The sequence below is a fragment of the Pogoniulus pusillus genome, chromosome 24 (genome assembly GCF_015220805.1).
Source record: "Pogoniulus pusillus isolate bPogPus1 chromosome 24, bPogPus1.pri, whole genome shotgun sequence".
In the NCBI taxonomy this organism is placed as follows: Eukaryota; Metazoa; Chordata; class Aves; order Piciformes; family Lybiidae; genus Pogoniulus; species Pogoniulus pusillus.
Window position 1 is genome coordinate 8,123,022 of NC_087287.1, and position 21,974 is coordinate 8,144,995.

The 21,974-nt window shown below is 44.3% G+C and overlaps 1 protein-coding gene and 1 long non-coding RNA gene across 8 annotated transcripts in view; one reads left to right on the forward strand and one right to left on the reverse strand.

The window, feature by feature from the left end:
* Positions 1 to 1,353: 1,353 nt before the first annotated feature.
* Positions 1,354 to 17,076, reverse strand: LOC135185964 (uncharacterized). The gene is made up of 4 exons (XR_010306703.1): positions 16,656 to 17,076; positions 10,803 to 10,856; positions 3,770 to 3,860; positions 1,354 to 1,424 (listed from the first exon to the last, which is right to left on the reverse strand). It is a non-coding gene; the product is annotated as an uncharacterized LOC135185964 (long non-coding RNA).
* Positions 17,077 to 17,080: 4 nt separating this feature from the next.
* Positions 17,081 to 21,974, forward strand: part of PTPN5 (protein tyrosine phosphatase non-receptor type 5) — a 73,991-nt gene continuing 69,097 nt past the window's right edge. For 4 of the 7 annotated variants that reach the window (XM_064163245.1, XM_064163248.1, XM_064163242.1 and 1 more), the window contains exons 1-3: positions 17,085 to 17,162; positions 20,697 to 20,818; positions 21,754 to 21,914. Coding sequence is in view for 3 of the 7 variants with exons in the window: in XM_064163242.1 (XP_064019312.1) it covers positions 21,842 to 21,914 (73 nt within the window). In the remaining 4 variants the exon portion in view is untranslated. Of the gene's footprint in view, positions 17,163 to 17,581; positions 17,698 to 20,696; positions 20,819 to 21,753; positions 21,915 to 21,974 lie in introns of those variants that run through there. The other 3 variants (XM_064163243.1, XM_064163247.1, XM_064163246.1) reach the window with 3 other exon arrangements.

Below are 21,974 nucleotides of genomic sequence, written 5' to 3' on the forward strand. Positions count from 1 at the left end.
AGTTAGCACCTAAGTCATCCTCCATAAGGATGTAAGAGGTTTATTTTCCTCATGGACTGTGCAGTTAGCACCTAAGTCATCCTCTATAGGGATGTGAGAGGTTCATTCTCCTCATGGACTGTTTTGGGGGTGTTATTTAATTCTTTTTGGAACTGCTCTTGCCATTTTTCAGTCAAGTTTCCAGCTCATGAGAGAACAGTGCATGCCTGCTGTGGGTGTTATGTGAACGGAAATTATGTGGTTTGGATTTTTATGTGAGAATTCCAGGAGAAGGCAAAAATGTTGCAAATAACCTCCATAAATCATTTTAAACAAAGCTCAGGAAATGCCATAATGATTTAGCCAGCAACATCTGAAAAGAAGTTCACACTGTTCTCTGACTCCTGGTTAAGTATGTTTGCTTAAGATGTAATTGAGAAAGTACTGTGTTACCATTTTCCAGTTTGTATCTCCTAGCCCAGGCACAGCTCACTGCTGGCAGCTCTCAATTTGTACTACGCAGTATTTCATCATCCAAACAATAGTCCCTGAGGGGCTAGAGAGAGGTACCAGGCAGAAAGGGCTGGAGTGAAAGGCTGGTGACATCTACAGAGCTGTGGAGTTACTGCAGCTTGCTTCGCACTTTGCTTTCCTCAGCCACGCAGGCTGAGAAACAACCTTTTGCTCTGGGGGGGGATTCCACACGTAAAGCACCAGTCGGGTTATTTGTTGTCCTGTACTGCCTCGCACATTTATTTATGTAACTGCACCCCCCTGCCTAGCCAGATCACTGTTCTGCCTCCCCCCAGTTCAAGAGGGACATAGAACTGCTTGGGAGAGTCCAACACACTTCGCAGCTTGAGAAAGCCACAAAGATGATGGAGTGGAACATTTCTCTTATGAGGAGAGAATGAGGGAGTTTGGGCTCTGTAGCTTGAAGAAGAGGAGCCTGAGGGGTGACTTCATTCATGTTAATAAGTAGGTAAAGGGTGAGTGCCAGGAGGCTGGAGCCAGGCTCTTCTCAGTCGTGCCCAATGACAGGATAAGAGGCCAGAGGTGGAAGTTGAGGCATAGGAAATTTCATTCAAACATGAGGAGGATTTTTTATACTGTGAGGGTGCCAGAACACTGGAACAGGCTGCCCAGGGGAGTTGTGGAGTCTCCCTCTCTGGAGATACTCAAAACCTGCCTGGCTGTGTTCCTATGTGATCTGGTATAGGTGATCCTGCTCGGATACAGAGGTTGGACCAGATGATCTTTCGAGATCCCCTCCAGCCCCTGACATTCTGTGGGGCAGAGGTACACTCTCTACTCTAAAATATCAGTTTCAGCAAACAGCTTTACGGAAACCAAGTTCATATGACCAACCAGAGACGTAGTTTCAGGACAGTAGCAAAAGTCTTGTTGCCATCAACCTTTGACATCCAAAGTCATGCTGGAAGGAGCTATGGAAAGAGAAAGAACACCATTTGGAGCAGAACTGTAAAATGTGGGAGTTTTGTGACCATTCACCTTACTGATTTTCCAGTATGCTTAAAGATAGGATAGTGGATAAGCAGTTTTGAGGGCACATGCAGTTATAAAATTGCCTTTTGCCTCATTGGTTTTATATGAAGAAAATAGTTGTCTGCAGTCAAATTTATTTACTGCCTGTCTCTCAGATAAGTTTTATAGCATTCAATAAAGGCTCATCTGGCTTCAAAAACAGATGAATCTTACTTATTTGGTATATAAAAATCAAAACCAGGACTTCCCATACTAATTCCAGGGTGTTAGAAAACACATCTTTATCAACTTCTATTTTTACTGCTCAGCTGCCCCAGGACAGCCAGGGTTCAAGTGCAGTGAGAAATGGCTTCAGTCTGATGCTCTGATAGCTCTGGTACAAGTCAGAGTGAAGAAATATTCTCTCCCTTTTTTTCTTTTTTACCAGTAGGAACTGAGGCACACAGCAATTTGCTCATACACTCCAAAAGCTTGTGTCAGAGCTGAAATTTTAATTTAGATCCCCTGCGTGTCTGCAGTGCCATTTCTAATGTCTCAGTGAAAGAAGACTTGAATTTCTGTCACATTTCTGAAGGCAACAGGTCTCAGATAGGCCTCCTTCAGCTTCCATACATGACTGCAATGCCTCAGAGAGCTGCTCTGAGTGACAGGAGGCACTTCCTTTCCCTGCTGGCAAGATAAATGTGTTTATTATTTTCCCAACCTGCATTTTGGAAGGTTACTTATACAGACTTAGAAGTTCACATGTGACTTTTCTGTGCTAGTCCTCAGAGCCATGGTCCATGCTGCTGAATATTTGCAAAGCGCTTTTGATCCACAGCTTTGAAGAGAGATCTATCAGAGAAGAGGGGGAAGTGCCACAGCTGTCTTTTCTGTAAGTATTTATTTATGCTTATAAAACCAGACAGGAAAGGTGCCCATCCTGTGTGCTAGGCACACTTGATGATTATTTGAAAGCACAGCATAACAGAATGACGAAAGCCAGTCGACACGCACAGCAGTAACCTTTGCTTAAAGCCTGCAGCAAAACTGAGAGCAACATGAAAGAGGAAGAATATGCAGACCTCCAGGGTGAAAACACCCAACCACCACACACTAAGAAACAGCAATGTTTCCAAAAGCCACAAATGTTGCCAACTCCTAATTTGGGACTGAATCACAACAGATTGGGGAATTGTGCACTGAGACAGGGTGTAAGCACTCAGGTTGTGCAGCAGGACCATCACAGAGCAGGTCCCTGGACTATGCAGAATGTGGTTTAACTGTGCAAATATTTTTAAACTCCCAGAACCAAGCAGTCATTTTTCTTGACCACTGAAGAGCTTCTCAGAAAATCTAACCTGGAAAGCTCAAGTAATTTGCACATGGATGGTCATGAGTATTGACAGCTATGTATATAAATCCCTCTCTGGCTCCTCTGTCTGTCTTGGGCTCCTAAAGGTACCAGAGATAAAATAAAGCAAATTCACAGTCTCTCTTCTGATCCAGTACAACAGCATTCAAACACAGGATGCAATCATTCATTGCAATGTCACTCTGGGAAAAAAACAAAACACACATACAAAAAAACATTGACAAACCTCCTTCCCCTCTGCTTCTGAGGCTTTTCTAATCTTCCAGTGCCATTCACCAGAGGCTGCTTTCTCCCAGGAGGTGACAGCAGCCTTGATAGAGTATTCCTGAAGTACTTTAAGTGGCTTTTCAGAGGAAGCAGTGATATTTAGATGCAGGCAGAATAAACCAGGCTTGGAACACCCAATTGGCAGGGTAGCTGAGAGCTGGGCATGCACAGAGTGCCTCAGGACACAGAATCACAGCCCTCCTCAGACAGGAGGCAGGAGCCGAGAACCAGTTCTCAAATACATCCAGTGAAATCCCAGCCACTCCACTTGTAATTCTTTCCTTTCCTGCAGCTGAGTTGACAGCCAAAGCCTGAATCTTGTACTGCAACAAAATATGCTATTATTTTCTTCAAGAATCATGTCCTAGTTTGTATGCCCATTAAATATTCATTTTCTAGGAGATCCAGAGTGGTTTCTGTAGGTTCTGTGTATTCTAAGGCTTAGGTTTTGAAAGGCTTTCTCCTGGTTCCTGAACCACAGAGCCTGTGACAGAACTGGGTTTGTGGAGTTTTATGTTAACCATTCTTTCCTTCACAAGGCACCACTGCTTGATGAGACCATCCAGGTTTCCAAACTCATATTAGCACTGCTCATTCATAGTTTTAAACATTTATTCTGCCATGTGTTACAGTGGATTCTATCCTGACACTGCTAGTATTTACCTGAATACATCAGCCAAAGGGATTGCTTTAGTCTTCTGATGTCCTGGCTTTTGCTCCTTCTCATCAACAAACTCCAGGCTCTTGAGTCAAACTGAAATGATTCCAAGACACATCAATGTTAATTTGCATTTGTGTCCACTGCTGTGGTGCCTTATGTGGGCTGCAGTTCAGCTGCTTTGTGCTTCTTTCCCCTTGAGTTCCAGCTCTCCTGCTGATGCTGAATGAGCACAAGGTAGAGCTACTGACACAGTACGCCCTGGGAACTTACCTAACTCTAGGCAATTTAGAGAACCCCAGTTGGTTAGCATAACCACCCCAAATTCTTTAGGTGATGTGGAGACAAATCCAACTAAATTCAAATTAAAATGCTCACATTCTTTTCAGAAAACATAACTATTTCACTTTGGGATTACAAAAATATTTGAGGCCTCCATTTCCTGACCAGTATTGACTGGGAACTTTTCAACCCAAAAAAGGAAAACATATCAATATTGATATGTTTGGCCCAATTCCTGATAAATACAAATTCTGAAATACCAGAAATTCATGTGGGACAGAAAGTTTACATTTACTTGCTCTCTGACTGCACAGAGTGGAACAGAATGCGAAGCATAAATATATCAACCTCCAGATTATTTCTGCTTTCAGATGAAAAGATGGAAGCATAAATAGGCTGAACTCTGACTGATTCAAGGACAAAAAAACCAAAACACAGTAAATCACCTAAATTACTCTCAGGAGCCAGGAATTCTCACTCTTTGTCCAGAGCTGTAATGATTAAATGGTGATGCCAGTCATGATAAAACCATATAACAGGAGAAGGTGGGCGTTGGAACACCTGTAATTGGTGACAGCAAGGCTAATCATATATACTGTGTGTAATTCAAATACTTGAAAAAATACTTTCTCCAACCCACACAGGAACACTGTATCACTCCATACTGCTGTGATGCACTGCACTGTATTTCTTCTCCTTAAAATTGTATCTGTAGTTTGTGTAACACTCTTACTAACACATCCTTACGTTAGAAATAGGAAGTGAGTAATAGCATCTCCTGTGTTACTTCTGTATGTGCATGCAGTTTATTAGTGAATCAGTAAGAGAGATGCTAGATTGCTTGATTCCTGGGTGGCATTAAATTGAAATGGAAGGTCATCCTTTTGTTGCTTTCCTGCTCTCAGGGTTACTAATCTAACAATTTTAACAGGACTTCCATGTTAAAAAAGAGTTAATGTCCAGAAATTTCATATTTCAATGAAAGGATTCAAATGCCACAAACCTAACAAGCAAACTGGATCTCAGAGTTTACTTTGAAATATGGATCTAGTCATGCCTCAGGACTGCTTCAGGCAAATCTCTCACCACCATATTACAATGAAAACTGGGAAGGGAGCATTCAGTTGATATTTCAGCAAATAAACAAATGTTTGTTCTTAACTCTTCTGTTTCCCAGCTGTTGAACTGTTCCAACAGCTACCTGAATTCAAAAGCTCTATCTAGTCACATGAAGAACATGGAAAGACTAAAATCAGCTTTAGGTCTTTTAGACTTGGTCCACTATGAATATAAGCAGACAGAACTTGTAGCAGCTTCACAAAGAATTGCCCTGGCCTATGCCATGGATGAGTGTGAACTTAGTATGTAAACCAAATAACACCCCAAGTCAAATATATGCAGGTGTGAGCTCAGAAAAGCCTCTTTGAAATTTAGGCTTGGGAATAAGGGGATAAGGGGTTAAGGAGGCTGTAAGGCAGGCTTTATACACAGCCAATCATCTTACAACAGCTGAAAGTAAAATAAGCTCTGAAGAAATTGAGGGAAAAAAATCCAGTCCTTAATAGTTTTGTCCCATCATTTGGACTTAGAAGGGATTCTCCTATTACTTCCGCTAGGCTGGTGGATATATCTGATTCTTCAATGACACTAACACCCAAAATAGTTCTGCACTCTCATCACACAACATCCTATCTTGACCTTCCAGACCAGAAATAAATTACTCTTCAGGCTGTGAGGACTTTTTCTTCCTTCAATATACCATTCACTCCATGGAGAACTGACTTTGCAGTAAGCTGAAATTTCATCCAGCACTTCAGCACAATGGCTGCAGTGGAGCTCCTGCTTCCTTAGACATTGTTTCACCACAACCCTCCAGCCTTATTTCACCTGTGACACCCTGACATCCACAGGTAGCCACTGCCCTAATACATGTAGAAGCTCTGGAATTTCACTGAGGAGATGAAGGCACATTCCTTTACCACCTTGCTGCTAGAGCTTTCTAGAGCTTTCTTGGAATAGTCCAAAGCATACCCTGAACTCTGGAGAAGAAACTGTGAGGAGGTAAAAGCAAGAGAATCTGTAAAGACTCAGTCAGAGTACAATTAACCTGGGTCTTGCAGAACACAATACAAAAATACAGCAATACTTAAGAAGTGTTGTCACTTTGTCCTCTTGGTACTGTTAAATCACATACATTTAGATTCAGGAATCATAGAATCAGGCAGGTTGGAAGAGACCTCCAAGATCATCCAGTCCAAACTATCACCCAGCCCTATCCAGTCATCTAGACCATGGCACTAAATGCCTCATCCAGTCTTTTCTTGAACACCTCCAGGGACGGTGACTCCACCACCTCCCTGGGCAGCCCATCCCAATGCCAATCACTCTCTCTGCCAACAACTTCCTCCTAACATCCAGCCTAGACCTGCCCTGGCACAACTTGAGACTGTGTCCCCTTATTTTATTGCTTCTGCTTCTCCACCTCACACAGACTAGAGAAAGCATGGATAAATGCTGCTGGTTTTAATAGCTGTGGAATCCTACTGAAGTTAGCAGGATTGCAAACATTCAGTTAAAGAAGAGTTAGACCAACTGATGTTATTGTTGTGAGAGAAGCAGCTCATATTATATTTCTCTGTTTTGGTTCATGTGTTTCACTGCAGTCAAACAATCCAAACCTAGGATAATGGCAGGGGAAAAAAACCCAAAGCAATAAAACAAAAAAACAAACCAGAATGTTTAAAATCATGAACTGTAGTTCTTTTTGTTCTTCCTAGGTTTTGGTCCCTTAAGATGGAGATCAGAAGAAAAAAATGTTATTACTTTAAAAGTTAAGAATCTTATACTGTGGCTATGGTTTAGCCATAACAGGACCAAATGCTGCCAGATCTGCAGTAAAACATTGCAGTTTCTTGACACTATCTTTGAACTTGGTCATAGTACAAGTGTTGACCCATAGAAATGCCTCTTTCCCAATCAGTTCCTGCAGGGCAACAACTTCTGCAGAAAGATTCCTCTCACATCAACAGCTAATCAATGCAACACTTCTCTGGGGTAAAGCTTCATCAGTATTCCATAGATAAAAGAATGATATGATGAGAGATTAAGATTCAAGATCATTCCTCCTCTCCGTGCTCCAGATGCAATCTCCCAGCTCCAGGCAAGGTTGTTATCTGGACTGGTGCTATTTTTCCTGTCTTCTTTACCTGACAGCCTGATTTATGTGGATTTATCTGCCAATCCTGAAGAATGACAGAAGGGCTCAGCAGACAGATGCCCTGCCTGAGGTCCTCCCTGGTAAAGCCTGAAAGCACACTGGGTCATTAAGCATCTTTTGCTATTTGTCTAGGCTTTCATAAGGATTTGGTACCAGTATGGAGAAGTCAAGCTACAACTACAGAAATAGTCTGCTAGATCTGCAGGCTGGGCCTTCAACACCTCTAGTCAGAAGGAGGCTTTTCTCCATAAGTAACAGCTAAGATGTACAGTGCTGAAGTGAATCCTTCCCTTTTCTCCTGCAGTTCCAAACTATTGGTTGGACATTAACAAGGCAGGTAAAAGCAGAAGAGTTCTCACTCTTCAATTAACCAGTCTCTATCCAACTGACAAATCAGCACTTTGCAACAGACTTTAATGACCACTAGTCACAGTTCTCAGGCTTGTTTATTGCTTTGTTCAGATGACATTATTTTAGATGGGAAATAGATGGAAAGATGAAACGTAACTGGTGCTATTCAGGAACAGAGCAACAGTCCAGTTTGCTTGGAATCCTGCCTCTGTATCTGGATATAACTGAATGCTGAAGTAAAGGCTATGAAAGAAAGGAGGGGACAGGGGGAAATCCACCTTCTTACCCCTTTCTTACCTCCTCTGAAGGCCTGTGACAGACCACCCTCTGTTTCCCTTTAAGTTGACAGAAAAACAGCACAGAGAAATAGATGCAAGCTAGGGATGTAGTTGTTATATCACTATATATATAGTGATATACCAGCTGGCCACAGATAAGTTGTTGTTTTTTTTTTCTGAAGATGAATCTCACTTTCCAGTTTAAGTCTGGATGACCTTTCAGTTTCTCTTGCTGAATTTTGTGCTCCAGTGCCATATGGATTCTATGTCAGTTACTCCTACTGTAAGCACTGTACACATCAACTGGTGTGCATTACCCAGGCACTAAATAATGGAAATTGCTTATTGCTTTCTCAAATGGTTATTACAGAGAATTAAAATTCTCTTTTTCTTGCAGTATATAAACTTCAACAGAATTCACATTTTGCATGCAGAGAGGGACTAAATGACAAGAATGACAGCACTGTTAAAAAATCAGCAATAAGGCTTTTCAAAGAGTTACTCCTAGTTGGTTAGCTTTAGTAAAGGAGGCTCAAATCAAATGTTTTTGAAAGTGTGTATTTATACACTATTTTTTTTCAACCAAAAGTAAGTCAGACTATATCATGGTTATTTGTGCAGAAACAGTTTGTGTAATGACTACGAGGGGATTGAGTCCAGCATCAGTAAGTTTGCAGATAACACCAAGCTGGGAGCAGGTGTTGATCTGTTGGAGGGTAGGAAAGCTCTGCAGAGGGACCTTGGCAGGCTGTATGGGTGGGCAGAGTCCAATGGGATGAGATTTAACCAGGCCAAGTGCAGGGTTCTATACTTTGGCCACAACAACCCCAAGTAGCGCTACAGGCTGGGGACAGAGTGGCTGGAGAGCAGCCAGGCAGAAAGGGACCTGGGGGTACTGGTAGAGAGTAGCTGAACATGAGTCAGCAGTGTGCCCAGGTGGGCAGGAGAGCCAATGGCACCCTGGCCTGGATCAGGAACAATGTGGCCAGTAGGACAAGGGAGGTTATTCTTCCCCTGTATTCAGCACTGGTCAGGCCACACCCTGAGTGCTGTGTCCAGTTCTGGGCTCCTCAATTCAAGAGAGATGTTGAGGTGCTGAAACATGTCCAGAGAAGGGGGATGAAGCTGGTGAGTGGCCTGGAGCACAGCCCTGTGAGGAAAGGCTGAGGGAACTGGGGGTGTTTAGCCTGGAGAAGGGAAGACTCAGGGCAGATCTCATTGCTGCCTACAACTACCTGAAGGGAGGCTGTAGCCAGGTGGGGTTGGTCTCTTCTGCCAGACAACCAACAACAGAACAAGAGGACACAGTGTCAAGTTGTGCCAGGGGAGGTCTAGGCTGGATGTTAGGAGGAAGTTCTTCCCAGAGAGAGTGATTAGCATTGGAATGGGCTGCCCAGGGAGGTGGTGGAATCATGGTCCCTGGAGGTGTTCGGATAAAGCCTGGATGAGGCACTTAGTGCCATGGTCTGGTTGACTGGCTAGGGCTGGGTGCTAGGTTGGCCAGGATGAGCTTGGAGGTCCCTTCCAACCTGGTTGATTCTACAATTCTGTGACTAAAGCTAAGAGTTACAGATGCATGTATGCATTAAGAAGACTGATGACATTAACAGTGGGTTCCTCACATATTCTGCAAATAGCATCCTGGAAAAACCATGAGTTTCATCCCCTGCAAAAGGACTCTCTGCAAGAAAAATGCCAAGGTTGCACGAGAAAGTTTCCACCTGGCACAGGCTACTGCTATTTAGCTCTTTCTATTGTTATTCTTCATTCTTAATACTTTTCAAATGGGTAATCTTAATTCATAAGCTCTCACATGTCAGAATCTGGAGTAACTTCTGAGCACTGCCTGATGAACCAGGCTTTGTCACAACAGGCAGAAAGAAAGGGCGCTGCTGCTGCTGGCAGTTCAGTAATGCTAAGTGACAACGAGACTGGGAGCGAATACCAACTAGAAGAATTCAAAGAAAAAGCTTGAAAACAGCTTCAGGTGCCAGACAAAGCAGTCTTGCAAAGCATATGCCAACTTCTGATGACTACATAGAATATGCAGGTCCCTGGTTTCTTAATCAAGTTATTTTCAGCAAAGGGATACACATCTTGTCTTTTTGTTACCTGCCATGACAGAGAAGTTAAAATTCTTAGCTGATTATATGCCCTGAAATCTAATTAAATCAGAGACAAATCTTTACTTTTTGCAGTATATTAAAGGCATTTTTAAAGACATCAAGATACTATTACAACCAAAGAAATAATTTGCTATGGTGGCAATCCCTTAGGAACACAATATTGAACCTTGCTCAAGATATCCATCACAAGGCCCTACACATTTTGAGTCTCCCTGTAGTATTTTGGCTTGTCATCCTTATTAATACTGATGATACAGATATTCATGTCTCTGTGCAGCCATAAGTGCTGCTGTGCCAGCAATGAATGAACTTCGGTTGCAAATGATATTTATTTATTCCAGACACATGGAAAGTTTAGGAACTGCCACTGGAAATATTCTTTTCTGAATAAGATACCTGAAATCTCATGTTCATATTTCTTACCTTCATAGGACTGTCAAGTAGTGATAGGACTAGAGGGAATGGAGCAAAAAAGTGGGTAGATTCAGACTGGGTGTTAGGAAGAAGTTCTTCATCATGAGAGTGTTGAGACACTGAAACAGATTACCCAAGGAGGTGGTGGAAGCCCCATCCCTGGAGGTTTGTAAGGCTAGGCTGGATGTGGCTCTGAGCAACCTGATCTAGTGTGAGGTGTCCCTGCCCATGGCAAAGAGATTGGAACGATATGATCCTCGAGGTCCCTTCCAGAGCTGACAATTCTATGATTCTATGTCAGAAGAAAATTTCTGTGAAAGATTTTTCTATGTAACTCTTGGACAAAATGCACATTGGGTCTCTTGCTTACCAGAGCTTGTATTTCTGTTCCCAAGGATGATTTCTGACATCAATTTTCTTCAGCCTGGAGCAAGAGGACAATTAAATCAGAGAGATAAACAGGTATAGATCCACAGCCACACCCAGCTATACAGACTTCAGCTATCCCAAGTGTTTCTCAATTCTGCTTAGCAGCAAGGCTTGCTGTGAAATGCTTGTTTACTAATATTTGCAAGACTATGACAGATGTACAAAATCAGCTAGGCTACAGTGAACATTAAGAAAGAACAGCTGACATTTAAATTTAGAGAGAGGAAACTAGGAACACCACTAACTGTTCACTGGCGTGGACATTTGGATAGTCAGAGGCAATATTCTCTATAGAAACAGCCTTTCCTTTCAGATTTGTGCTTTTGTCTCACTTCATTCCCCCTAAAATCACAGCAGCTGAAGCTAGACTATGAGTTTTTACATACAGAGAGATCTGGCTGGTGACTGCTGCTGATTTTGCCAAAACTTTTGTGATTTGATTGTTTATTTGTAAAACCTGCTTCAGCAAGAATGCAAAAAGAATGTGGAGACAGTATTTTGAATGCTAGATATGTGCAGGAGTTAAACTAATCTAGGAATAACAGGGGTATTTTAATGCTTTGGGAAACCTGAAACGGATTAAAAGGCAATATTTAGAGTCAACTGTATAGATGTCATTTCTTTTGTTATGGTTAGGTTTCCACAGCAGCCTCTAGTCCTTTTTCTTGTTGACTAATACCACAAATGTTCATGGCCTGTAAGTGTATATATATGTGACATACTGTACCTCTCACTGGCTTGCACTTCTGTTTGTAAAGAAAGGTGTCTTTTAGCACCTACAATCCAGCCCACGTAGTTTCATGCTTTTACTTGTAAGAGTCCCACCTGCTTTCTTATGATGAAGACCTACAGAACTGGTATAGAAAGCCACAGTTCTGACCTCAGCAATTTACTATCCAATTTGGAATAACATCATTTTCATCAATGGCAACAAATATCAGGGGGAAATTGAGGAAGAGCATATAGGTGATAAGATCATGCAGTGACAAAAGCTAACAATTATTTTGATTTTAGAATTTCCCCTTCAAATCTTAATACCTAAATATTTCATTAATCTTTTTTTTTTCTTCTCCAAATGATCCCTGCACTCACTGAGCCACCCTGAACTCACCAGAGATCCAAAGGTGAATCTGAAATGTTCAATGTGCTGTATATGTGGACTGTGTCCCAGGACCTGATACCAACAATGCCTACCAGTTTGAGCAGTACCAAAGGTGCCAGGAACACCAGATGCTTTCAAAAACATATGCATTGCCTATTTTAGTGTTGTTCCTTCTCATATGCAACAGTCACCATACAGTCTAAAAGCTCTTCCACTGCAGAAAATAGTCATTTTCAGACCAAACAAAAACAGTCAGCATAGACCACTTTCAAAACTGCACACTCTCACTGTACCAGAGCTCATGTTCTCTTCTTCAGCAAAGGTAAGTTTCAGGCTGTAGCTGTAGAGAACTGCAGGCACGGTCCCCTGAAAGCACACTGCCTTCAGCATACTTTTTTGTCCTCAAACAAGAAATAGCAAGCTGCCACTCTGATTTCCTCTGAGCCATATGCTTTGGCATCTTTAAAGCATCCAAGCCAAACCTTTTTGCTTTTCCTGAACCTCTCAAAAGTGAGATAACCTCACAGTCCCAGTCTCTGACTTTCGTATGGTTTGTTTTTTACTTTTGTGCAAATTGAGGGTTTTACCTCACGCAGAAATTACGCTTCCCAAGTTTTGAATATGACTGTGTTAGCCTTCTGCAGCGGGTGTGTGTATCAAAATAGCTGCTGGTGCCACAAGCTGAGAGAGGGGAAACCCCAGGACATGCACCATATGGTGGCAGGGACAGCAGCAGAAACGCAATTACTAATTAAAACAGTTCTTCGTGGTTTCAAAATGGCTTTGCTGTGAAGTATTAACAACTGCTGTTAATCCTTCTTTATGATTGCTTAACTCTGAATAAACACATCTCTATTTCAACTTTGGAAAAAGTTTTTTTTTTCCTTCTTCTTCTCCTGCCTTTTTTAACATTTGAAATGTAAGGAGTATTACAGTAACCATGGTATCCTGATGACATAATGGTTACCATGAGAACAAAGCTGAAATAGTGTCATCAGAGCCCCTTCTCTCTGCTGTGTGTTGAGTTTTATATTTAATAGAAATGGCCAAACTGCTGCCACCCAGCCTGGCTAATTCTACTCTGCTTCACTCAGGTTTCAAAGCCTGTAAAAGCAAAGCTACCGGGTGCAGCTCCCTTCCACCTTAGTGCAGTCAGTTTTGCTTCAAGGCAGCAGTGCCACTGGCTTATAAGGTAAGTCTGAGCAACAGCCAGGTAAGAGGATAACTGTGCTGCAGCAGATTCCTCCAAGACACTGGTATTTGTCATATCCCTAGGATATACTCCACTTTCAGCCTTTGGCCACGTGTAAAATGGCAGATCTTGGTCTTTACTTGATAGACAAAGCCAATTTTAAATCAGGCTTCCTGAACTATGCCAGAAGATTTCTTTGCCAGCCTCCACAAGGTCTCTCAATGCACGACTGTCTCTGGTCCAGTCCTGCACTGGGCTCTGCTCAGAGTGCTTTGTACCCACACAGGGATCCACTGCCTTCAGGGGCATGAAGTGCAGAGATGCTTCACGCCCAGCCTATTGCAGGACAGAAGGGCTGAGGCAGACACCACGATTCAAAACAACACTGCGACCCAAGTTGCACGATTCATCTTCACGAATGCTCTTGAGTGCTCCCGATTCAGAAATGACTTCAGATTCTGTTACCACCAGACTGATTGCTATGACCACTAAGTGCCACCTGCCCCTGGGCCAGCACACTCCCATTGCTACAGGGCAAACAGGCACTTCCAAAACGCCCTACCCAGAGGGTAGCTCCAGCTTCAGAGAAGCAAAAGCTGTTAGTTTCCTCAGAGAAGCTTCTCCTGTTATTGCAAGAACCGCTGGACATGACTCATGCATATTGTTTGTTCATTTTGCTATATATATTTCCCAAATGCTATTTTAAGTCACATTTCTCCCTTATGCTCCTACTAAGTTTACTGCACGAAAACAACCCTCTAATTTTAATATCATATTTAACCAAAACAAATGTGGTGTGGCTCTTTTCACTTTAATAAAGCTATGCTGGTTTATATCATGCATACAGATATAAGTGGTCAGAGGGGAAGACGTGGAGGGCACTACAAAACAAAGGGGCCAGCTAAGCAGGCAGCATTTCCTATAGAGCTCCCTGCTTTCTGCCTGCTTAACAAAATGTTTCCACACCAACCCAAGTTGGTTGCAGGTGGTTCACATACATTTCCTTCCTCCTCTAACTAGAATCCATTGCCTCTTTTACCCCACTGTTTCATACAGTTCTTCCTGCTTACTTTTTGGAAATCAGGAGGGAGTCACTGTCAAAGACTAACTGCAAAGACTCTTTCTAAAACCACAGAACAAGTAAGGTTGAAAGAGCATCTGGTCTAAATCCTACTAAAAGCAGGACCATCTTGGAAGTTAAATGAGGTTGCTCAAGGTGTTGTCCAGCTGAGTTATGTGTACAGCCAAGTATAAGTCTACTCTCTCTGGGCAGCCTGTGCCAGTTTTCAATCATGCCTACTGTGAAAGTGAGAGCAGTCACCATTTCCTTATGTCTTGCCAGAATGTAGCTCTTGCTACACCTTTTTCCTACAACTTATTTTGCTATGCAAAGTCTGAGCCTATCTTTATTACTCACTGTTCAGTAGGTGAAGACAGCACTATGATCCTCCCCTTGCCTTCTCTTATCCTCTTCAAGAAAAATCAAACCTCAGCACAGAACTCCCTGGCAGTTCCCAGCTGAGTGGTCACTGAATCTCTAACCTTCACCCTCAGCCTCATGTCTGATGTTAACCTCATCCCAGTCTCACACTTCAAGTCTTCTTAATTTTTGCAGGCTAGAGATTTTTGCCTTCCCTGGTGATTTCCTCTGACTACCCTTCACCAGGGAAATGGTTTCTCAGAATCAAGTCAAGAAGCTCTGCTTCTTCTCAGTGATTAAGCTGCCAGCCCCATCCCCCTGCAAAGCCACTCTGCACCCCATAGCAACGAGCAGCAGGTAACTGGTACAACAGCAGCATTTGGGTCTAAGGAGAGGCAAACCTCGGTGCACAGCAAACCTTCTGAACTCTACGAGGAGTTCCCATCACAGGCTCAGTCCAGGTTTTCATGCTGCTGACTTTTGAAGGGATGATGATAGTGAGCTAGTCCAGTAGTAACTGACAAGTCCAGTTTTGCCTCTTACATCAAACTCTGACTCACTCTGCACTGATATCAACTTGCAATTCTCTCTTAATTGGGAAAATCACTAGGATAGTACTCACTGCCAGAATTCTGGGTCATAAAGTCATTCTCTGACTCAGAAGAAGGTTTACAACAGCTGTGGCAGTGATATGGACTGTAGGTGAGTCATGTTGAACTATCAGCACAAACATAAGAACCTCATAAAACAAATACACAAAGGATTACACTGACCCATCTAAATTATAATCTTACATTTGCTATTCTATAGCAAAGGACCTGATGGTGTTTTATTGTGCACTGAGTTTTCAGGAATGTAAAACTCAAACAAAACAAAAAGTTACTAAGACACTTCTCACCATATGAATCTAAAGCAGCTTTTTTTCTCTTTATGCAGAGCCTAAAATTTTAGCTGGTATAAATTTTCTGGCAGGCACTAAATTTGTGGAGGCATACTGATTTAAAACAGCTCAGATTTTGATTCTAGATTCATGGGACAAAACCCCATGTTTATTGATTATGTAACCCTAAATGCAGATATGTCTCAAGTGCAGCAACGTATCTAACATCAGCTACTAACAAAGTACTCTGTGCATATTTAGAAGTGGAAAATGCCCTGTTCAATTTGAGCTGAAGGAGATATTTAGATAGATAAATACTTTCCAGTCAGATTCCAATACTTAAAAGGAAGAAAATACATGAGATATTCAGTAAATTAGGGGAATTACTGACTTTTGCTGAGTCAATTCCACTGACTTAGGAGGCCCTCATTACTTGATCCTTTGACTCTCCACTAAGTCAGGGTGGCAATGCTAATGTCACAAGTCAAACTCAACCATATTCAGCCCAAAGCACTGGGAAGAGCTCTGATCTCCAGCCAGAGGCTCAATATGTGTTTGACAAGTCAGAACCTTCTTAGGGACAACTGTTGGGCGGAACAAAAGGATTACGAGTACCAAGTAATCACTGGAAAAAACAAGTGGGCTTCAAACAATCTTGGACAAGTCTTCCTCCCTCCTGTTACTTCTAGACAAGAGTCCTAGCTCAGGAATCAGGCACTGGAGTTTTTATCAGCAGACAATGGCTTGCCTTTGGTGGAACAAAGTAGGTTTCTAGATGAGCAATCAGACACCTCTGCCTACATGTAAATGGTTGTGGTCATGGTATTGGCTTGAGAAGGCTTCAACCTTCCACCTTCTACTCCAGGATTTTCCACCCAGACTTCACCCGATGAGAGGCACGCTCTTCACCCACCCCAACACACTCAACCAGGCTAGCTACAGGGCTCTGGGGATCTATGTGCTGTAAGCACCCCTCAAATGCGGCCCCGGGCATCTAGGGAACGAGTTGAAGACACAGACCCCTTAACAGGGACAGCTCTGCCTTAAAATGGCCTCTCAGACTCTCTGAAAAGAGACTGGGGGTGCCACTGGCTGCCTGCAGTCGCCGGCTCCCCAGCTCAGGAACCCGCAGCCCACGGCAGAGGCTGGGGGCACGGTGCCTCCGCCGCGGAGCTGCCCGCGGTACGCCGCCCTACCCACCTGGGCCTACCGGCGAGCCTCCGCCGGCCCGGGGCCCTCAGTGCGGTGGCGGCTCCGGCTCTCCCGGGGCCGGGCGCTCGCGCCCGCCGCCTGCCTGTTTCATTCATGCTTTCTCCTTCGCCATCTCCCGCTCCGACTGAGGGGAAACGGGAGCGCGCGTGGGCGGCCGCTGGAAGGCTCCCTGTCAGTCAAGCGGCCGAGCTGAAAAGAAGGCGAGCGAGGGAGAAGGAGGGAGAGCAGCTTTCCCGGGGGAGGCTGTTGTCGCTGCCAGCCTCGCAGCCCTTCTCGGGGGCATCTGCAGAGACGGGGCGCGGGGAAGGCGGGAGGGGGTTTGCACCACAGACCTTCCCACCTCTGAGGGAAGCCGCTCCTCTCCCGCCCGTTCATCACCTGTGCCCCCTCCTCACACACCCACTCGGCGGCTGCGGGGCCCGGCGGCCGCTCTGCCTGGCGGGAGCGCCGAGCGGAGGGGTCCATGCTTCTGGCGGAGGGGAGGCCAGGCTGCGTGTACGTGTCTGCCGGGGGCTGCGGGGGCGGTGGGTCGGCGGTAGGGAACCGGCTGCCTCCCCCCACCTCAGGGCGAGACCGTTGTGTGTCAACGGCGGGGGAAGGTGAGGGGTTCGCGGGACAGCGGGTTCCCCTCAGCGCTCCCCAGGGCTGGCGAACTGCCCGGGGCTGAGAAGCGCTTGGTTGTCCCAGTAGCAACCGCAACCCTGGGGGTCAGTGCTGTGAGGGGGTTCTGAGGAGAAGCGCGAGGCAAGTTGTAACTGTCTTCACGACCGTAACGGTTTCGGGTGTGTGCGGAAGACTGAGGGGAGAGGAGCGGGGGCGCCGGTGCAGTGCGCAACGGGGCTGGGGGCTCGGCTGGGGAGAGGCGCGGCGTGTGAGGGAGGGCCCGCTGCCCCCCACCGCGCCGCAGCGGGCGGCTCTGCCTTTGTGCTCCCTCCGCACCTGAGTGCGGAGTTGGGAGGGACGGCGCAGGTGGAGGCGGGCACGGTAAGCAGCAGCAGCAGCAGCGGATCTCTAGAGCTAGGAAAGGGAGGTAAGGCTGTGCCGTGCTGGGGTTCTGTGGGGCGGCTGCACGCTGGGATCTGCGCTTTGGGCCGGCGGCGGGGGCGGCGTGCAGAGCGGTACGGGTCTCTTGCTTGGCTTTTCCTATAGCCGCTTTCCATCTTTGTCCTGCACCACAGGGAGAGATGCAGCAGCCTTGTCCCCCGGGGACGGCCGGTGCTCGGAGGTGGGCAAGCGGCATCAGCCTAGCAAAGAGGCTGCCGGGCAGGGGCTGGAGAACGGGGATCAGCCGGAGATGCGTGTCCGCTCCCGCTGTCTCCACGCAGCCGCCCGCGAACCTGTAAAGAGCGCTGAGGGGCGGCCCCGAGGCGCCCGCTCCTCTCCTCTCCTTCGCCCGCCGGCCGCGGGGCCCGGGGAGTGGCGGTGGCAGGCATAGGGCCGGGGGCTCGCAGTGTCGATTTTCTCTGTTTTCTTCCTCAAAGAATACGCCAAAATAGGCGAAGCAAACGCTGCTGTGTGCGCTTAGTCGGTGTCGCATAGGAAGGAGTGAGGAGGGTTGGGGGAGGCTGCTTACAAGCCGGTATAGTCGGTAGTTAACTACGGGCTGCAGCAAGAATTTTAGCAGCAGCAGCAACAGCTTTGCGATGCTTTCCGGGAATATTGCTGCTTTTGAAACGATGTGACAGACAGCCTGTGGTACGCTGCTACTTGCTACTAGATGGCAGTGCAGAGAGCAGGATAGTTGGCGTTGTAGGTAATAAAGTCTTGGGAAGCCGGCGGCTTCCGTGCAGCTGCATTTTGGTGGAGTTACGGATGGGAGAGAAGAGGCTTCACGTCTGTCCGTTGAGCTTATTTGTAACTAGTAGGATTTTTTTTTCCCAAAAAAACTTTATACATGGTTGACTTGTTTTGCGATTAGCATTTGGTGAGACTGGCTGCTACCTCTTGTTTGCGAAGGCAAAATATATGCAGTGTAGGTTATGCCTTGGTGTTACTGTGTTACTTTACAAAGTTTCTGTCGTTTGGATCCAGCTCCGCTGGCTGCCACCTGAATAGCAAAACCTTTACAGCTGAGGACCAGATTCAGTACTTCTGTTAGAGCAATACATTATCAATTCAAAATAAATTGTGGCTGCGTTACCCCTTTTATTTCATGAGTGCTGTATATACACTGAGGAAGCTTTTTGGTTTGGTTTAATCACAATGGGCAGTTTGGGATAGCTTCCTTGTTGTATAAGTGATAGAGTTAATGAAGTGAGTTCAAATCTTGGACTCGGAGCTCCTGTCAATTGCAGCAGAAGAGTAGTACATCATGAGGTGCTGAGTTCTACTATGTCTGGTATTTGAAGTAAGAATTCTCTGCTCGTCCTGCCCTTGTTTTCCTTGTTTATTTCTTTGGAATAGCAGAAGGAAGTGCTTTTGCTTATGTTTTCATGGATATCTTTGAATTAGGGTTTTATATCTGAAGCCATGGGTTGTTCAGAGGCTCAGTGTGTGCCCATTGAGAGAGAGGCAGTTTAACGTGCTGACTTGAATGCCAGTAAGACGGGCACTAGAGCTCTTATTTTACATTTGCATATAATGAATCCCAGGGTTTTCAGTAGGTGTGTGCAGGAAGGTAAGCACATCATGTTTACTTGTTTAATTCACCTTCCAATTGAATAGGCATTATCCTTTCTAGTGGTTTCGTGCTGGTTTGGGTTTTTTACTTGCTGTTTAGCATTGTTGTAGTTTCAGGACCAAACTTTGAAGTGCAGAGAGAGTTGCCAACTGGATGTCATGCATGTAAAACTAGAACAAGAGTCTTTAAATAGCAAGAACATCAATTTAGTAGCAATTTAGTATGATAATTGGTACAATACACATGAATACAAATCTGAATGATTATGGCGTGCATCTTTTGATACTAGTTTTGCTTAAGTACCAAGCAGAAAAACGGCTAAATACGTTCAACTTCTAAGTATCTTAACTGTTTTGAAATGGAAGAGCAGTTTTCTGTTATATGGTTTGTGCTTTAAAGATGGGGGGAGTGGGGAGAAAGAAGGGCAAAATCATTATTTACCAACATTTGTTTTTTTTTCTGGATCTTAAAATTCCATTATGTAGCAGATGCTTTCCAGTATCTGCTTTCTCAGTATCTGGACAGGCAGATGCTGCTGCAGCAAGACCAATTACACTTATTTGCAGCACAGGAGAAGAAAAAAAAATACATTAAATAATCTGTTCTTTCTGCCTCTGCCTGAAAAGATCAGCCATTTAGCTCTATTTTGGGCTTTTCAGCAGAAGAGATGAGATGAAGTTAAGTCAGCTCAACAAAAGGAGAGAAACTATATTGCAAGTTAGGAAATTTCTATTTCTAGAACCAAATAATTTGCCTGACAGTCTACGTGAAAGGATTCCCCCTCCTTGGCTTGCAACTGTCCACAAACTTGTAAAAGAGTCAGAGTCTTCCTGGGTTTTATTGCTTGCTGGTTGTCTAATCAGATTGTTCTGTAATATCTGTCAAAAGGCAGAAGGGGCAATGGAGGCTGGAGCACTGTAAGCTTTTGTATAAGAGGCTTTATGAATTGCAGCTTTTTAAAAAATGCATGACAGAATCGACCTTTGAAGTTCTCTTTTTGTTCCCTTCTTATCCTGTGCAGAGCACAGCAGAGTGTGACTGAGTTCCAAGATCTGACCTGCGATAGGACATGAGTTCTTGGTTTAAGCTGACGCTTTAAAGAGTTTAGTTTTAGTTTTCAGATATAAAATGTTTCTGCTTTTGAAGGTATTTGAAACTTTCTGCAAACAAAACATACCAGTGAAAGTTAGACTGAAGAGGTGATTTGTACTAAAGCATCAAGAACAGAAAAAGCCAGAGGAGATGGATAGTGTTTATGTGCTTAGATGTATGAGTGCTACTGCTTAGCGAGAGAGTCGTCGTAGTCCAGGAAGGCAAGGCTCTTGAATGTCTCTGGAAGGTGGCAGGGTTCTTTTTTAATTCTCACTACAGAGCTCAGGCACAGTAATTCTTTTTTTGGCTCTTTTCAGACTTCTCCCATAGCGGTACAGAACCGACTTGACTTGTGATTTTAAACAGCTAGTACCCTAATAATTTGTATGTTAAACATCAGATTTGAAAGACTTCTGATTTGTGACCAGCTCGAATTACAGTAAGTGGTTCTCTATGTTCTTGGTTTGTCTTTTTTCTCTTAGCCCTTCCTTGCTTAGCTATCTGCCGCATGTAACCCGACTCTTGACCTCTTTGGGGCAGGAGCAGCCTTTGAGCATTTGTTTCAGTGGGGCTTAAAGCCCTGATTGCAGCATTAAGAGATTGATGTAAGAGGAAGTAACAATCCGACCCTGATTGAAGGTCAAGGATAGCTGTCCAAAATATTTACTGTTTTAGGAAGTGGACATCTAGCATATTTTTGAAAGTATCATTTCCTTTGTGTTTCTGTATCATAACTAGTTTCATTCTGTGTTTTGTTACTGTGCTCATGGCAATAACAGCTAGACAGAAATTTTATGGCAGTGTTGACCTGTGGGCACAACTGCATGTGTTAACAGAAAAACTCTTGGTTTTGACACAAACTCACCCTTCGGGTGTAGCAACCTGCTTAAGGTACAGAATGATTGTGACCTCCTTTATCTGTCATCAGATAAACACTTTCAGACTAGCCTTGACAGTCGCTGCCGTATAATAAAGCCATTTAGACCATCTTTTTCTAAAAGTGTTGAATATGTGATGCTGGGTTCAGATAGCAATGAGTGCAAGAAAGAGCAATGACTGTAGGTGGTATCTGTTATGTGCATGGGTTTGTTTAGGATGATACTTGGTGCTTCTGGCTGTGCCAGAGGGTCAGACAGTTTTGGAAGCTTCATTGAGAAGTCACTGGTAGATGTAGTGCGCAGAGCTTGCTTGCTCATTTTGCCCACGGTTACACACACAACTAAAACATCACTGTTTAAACTGATATCTGTGTGTATGCATCACTTCATCAAACTGCTCTGGCACAGCTAGTTTTAATTACTCTGCTTTTTGAAATCCTTCAAGTGTCATAACTCATATATCACTAGAATTGTTCTACTGCTCGTTTGTCCACAGATCATGTTTCATTAAAAGTGCTGATGAGCACTCAGGATTCTGAAGACAGCAGTTCTGTGCAAGATAAGAATGCTCCTTAAAGAAGCTGATGGAGGATAGAGGTCCAGAGTTCCTGGCAGACACTAACAGCGTAAGATGGCACCGTAGTCTAGTCTCAAATTGTAAGTCTGAAGGAGAACTAGATGTCCTTGGCTTTACAAGAACTTACTGCACTGAAGAAA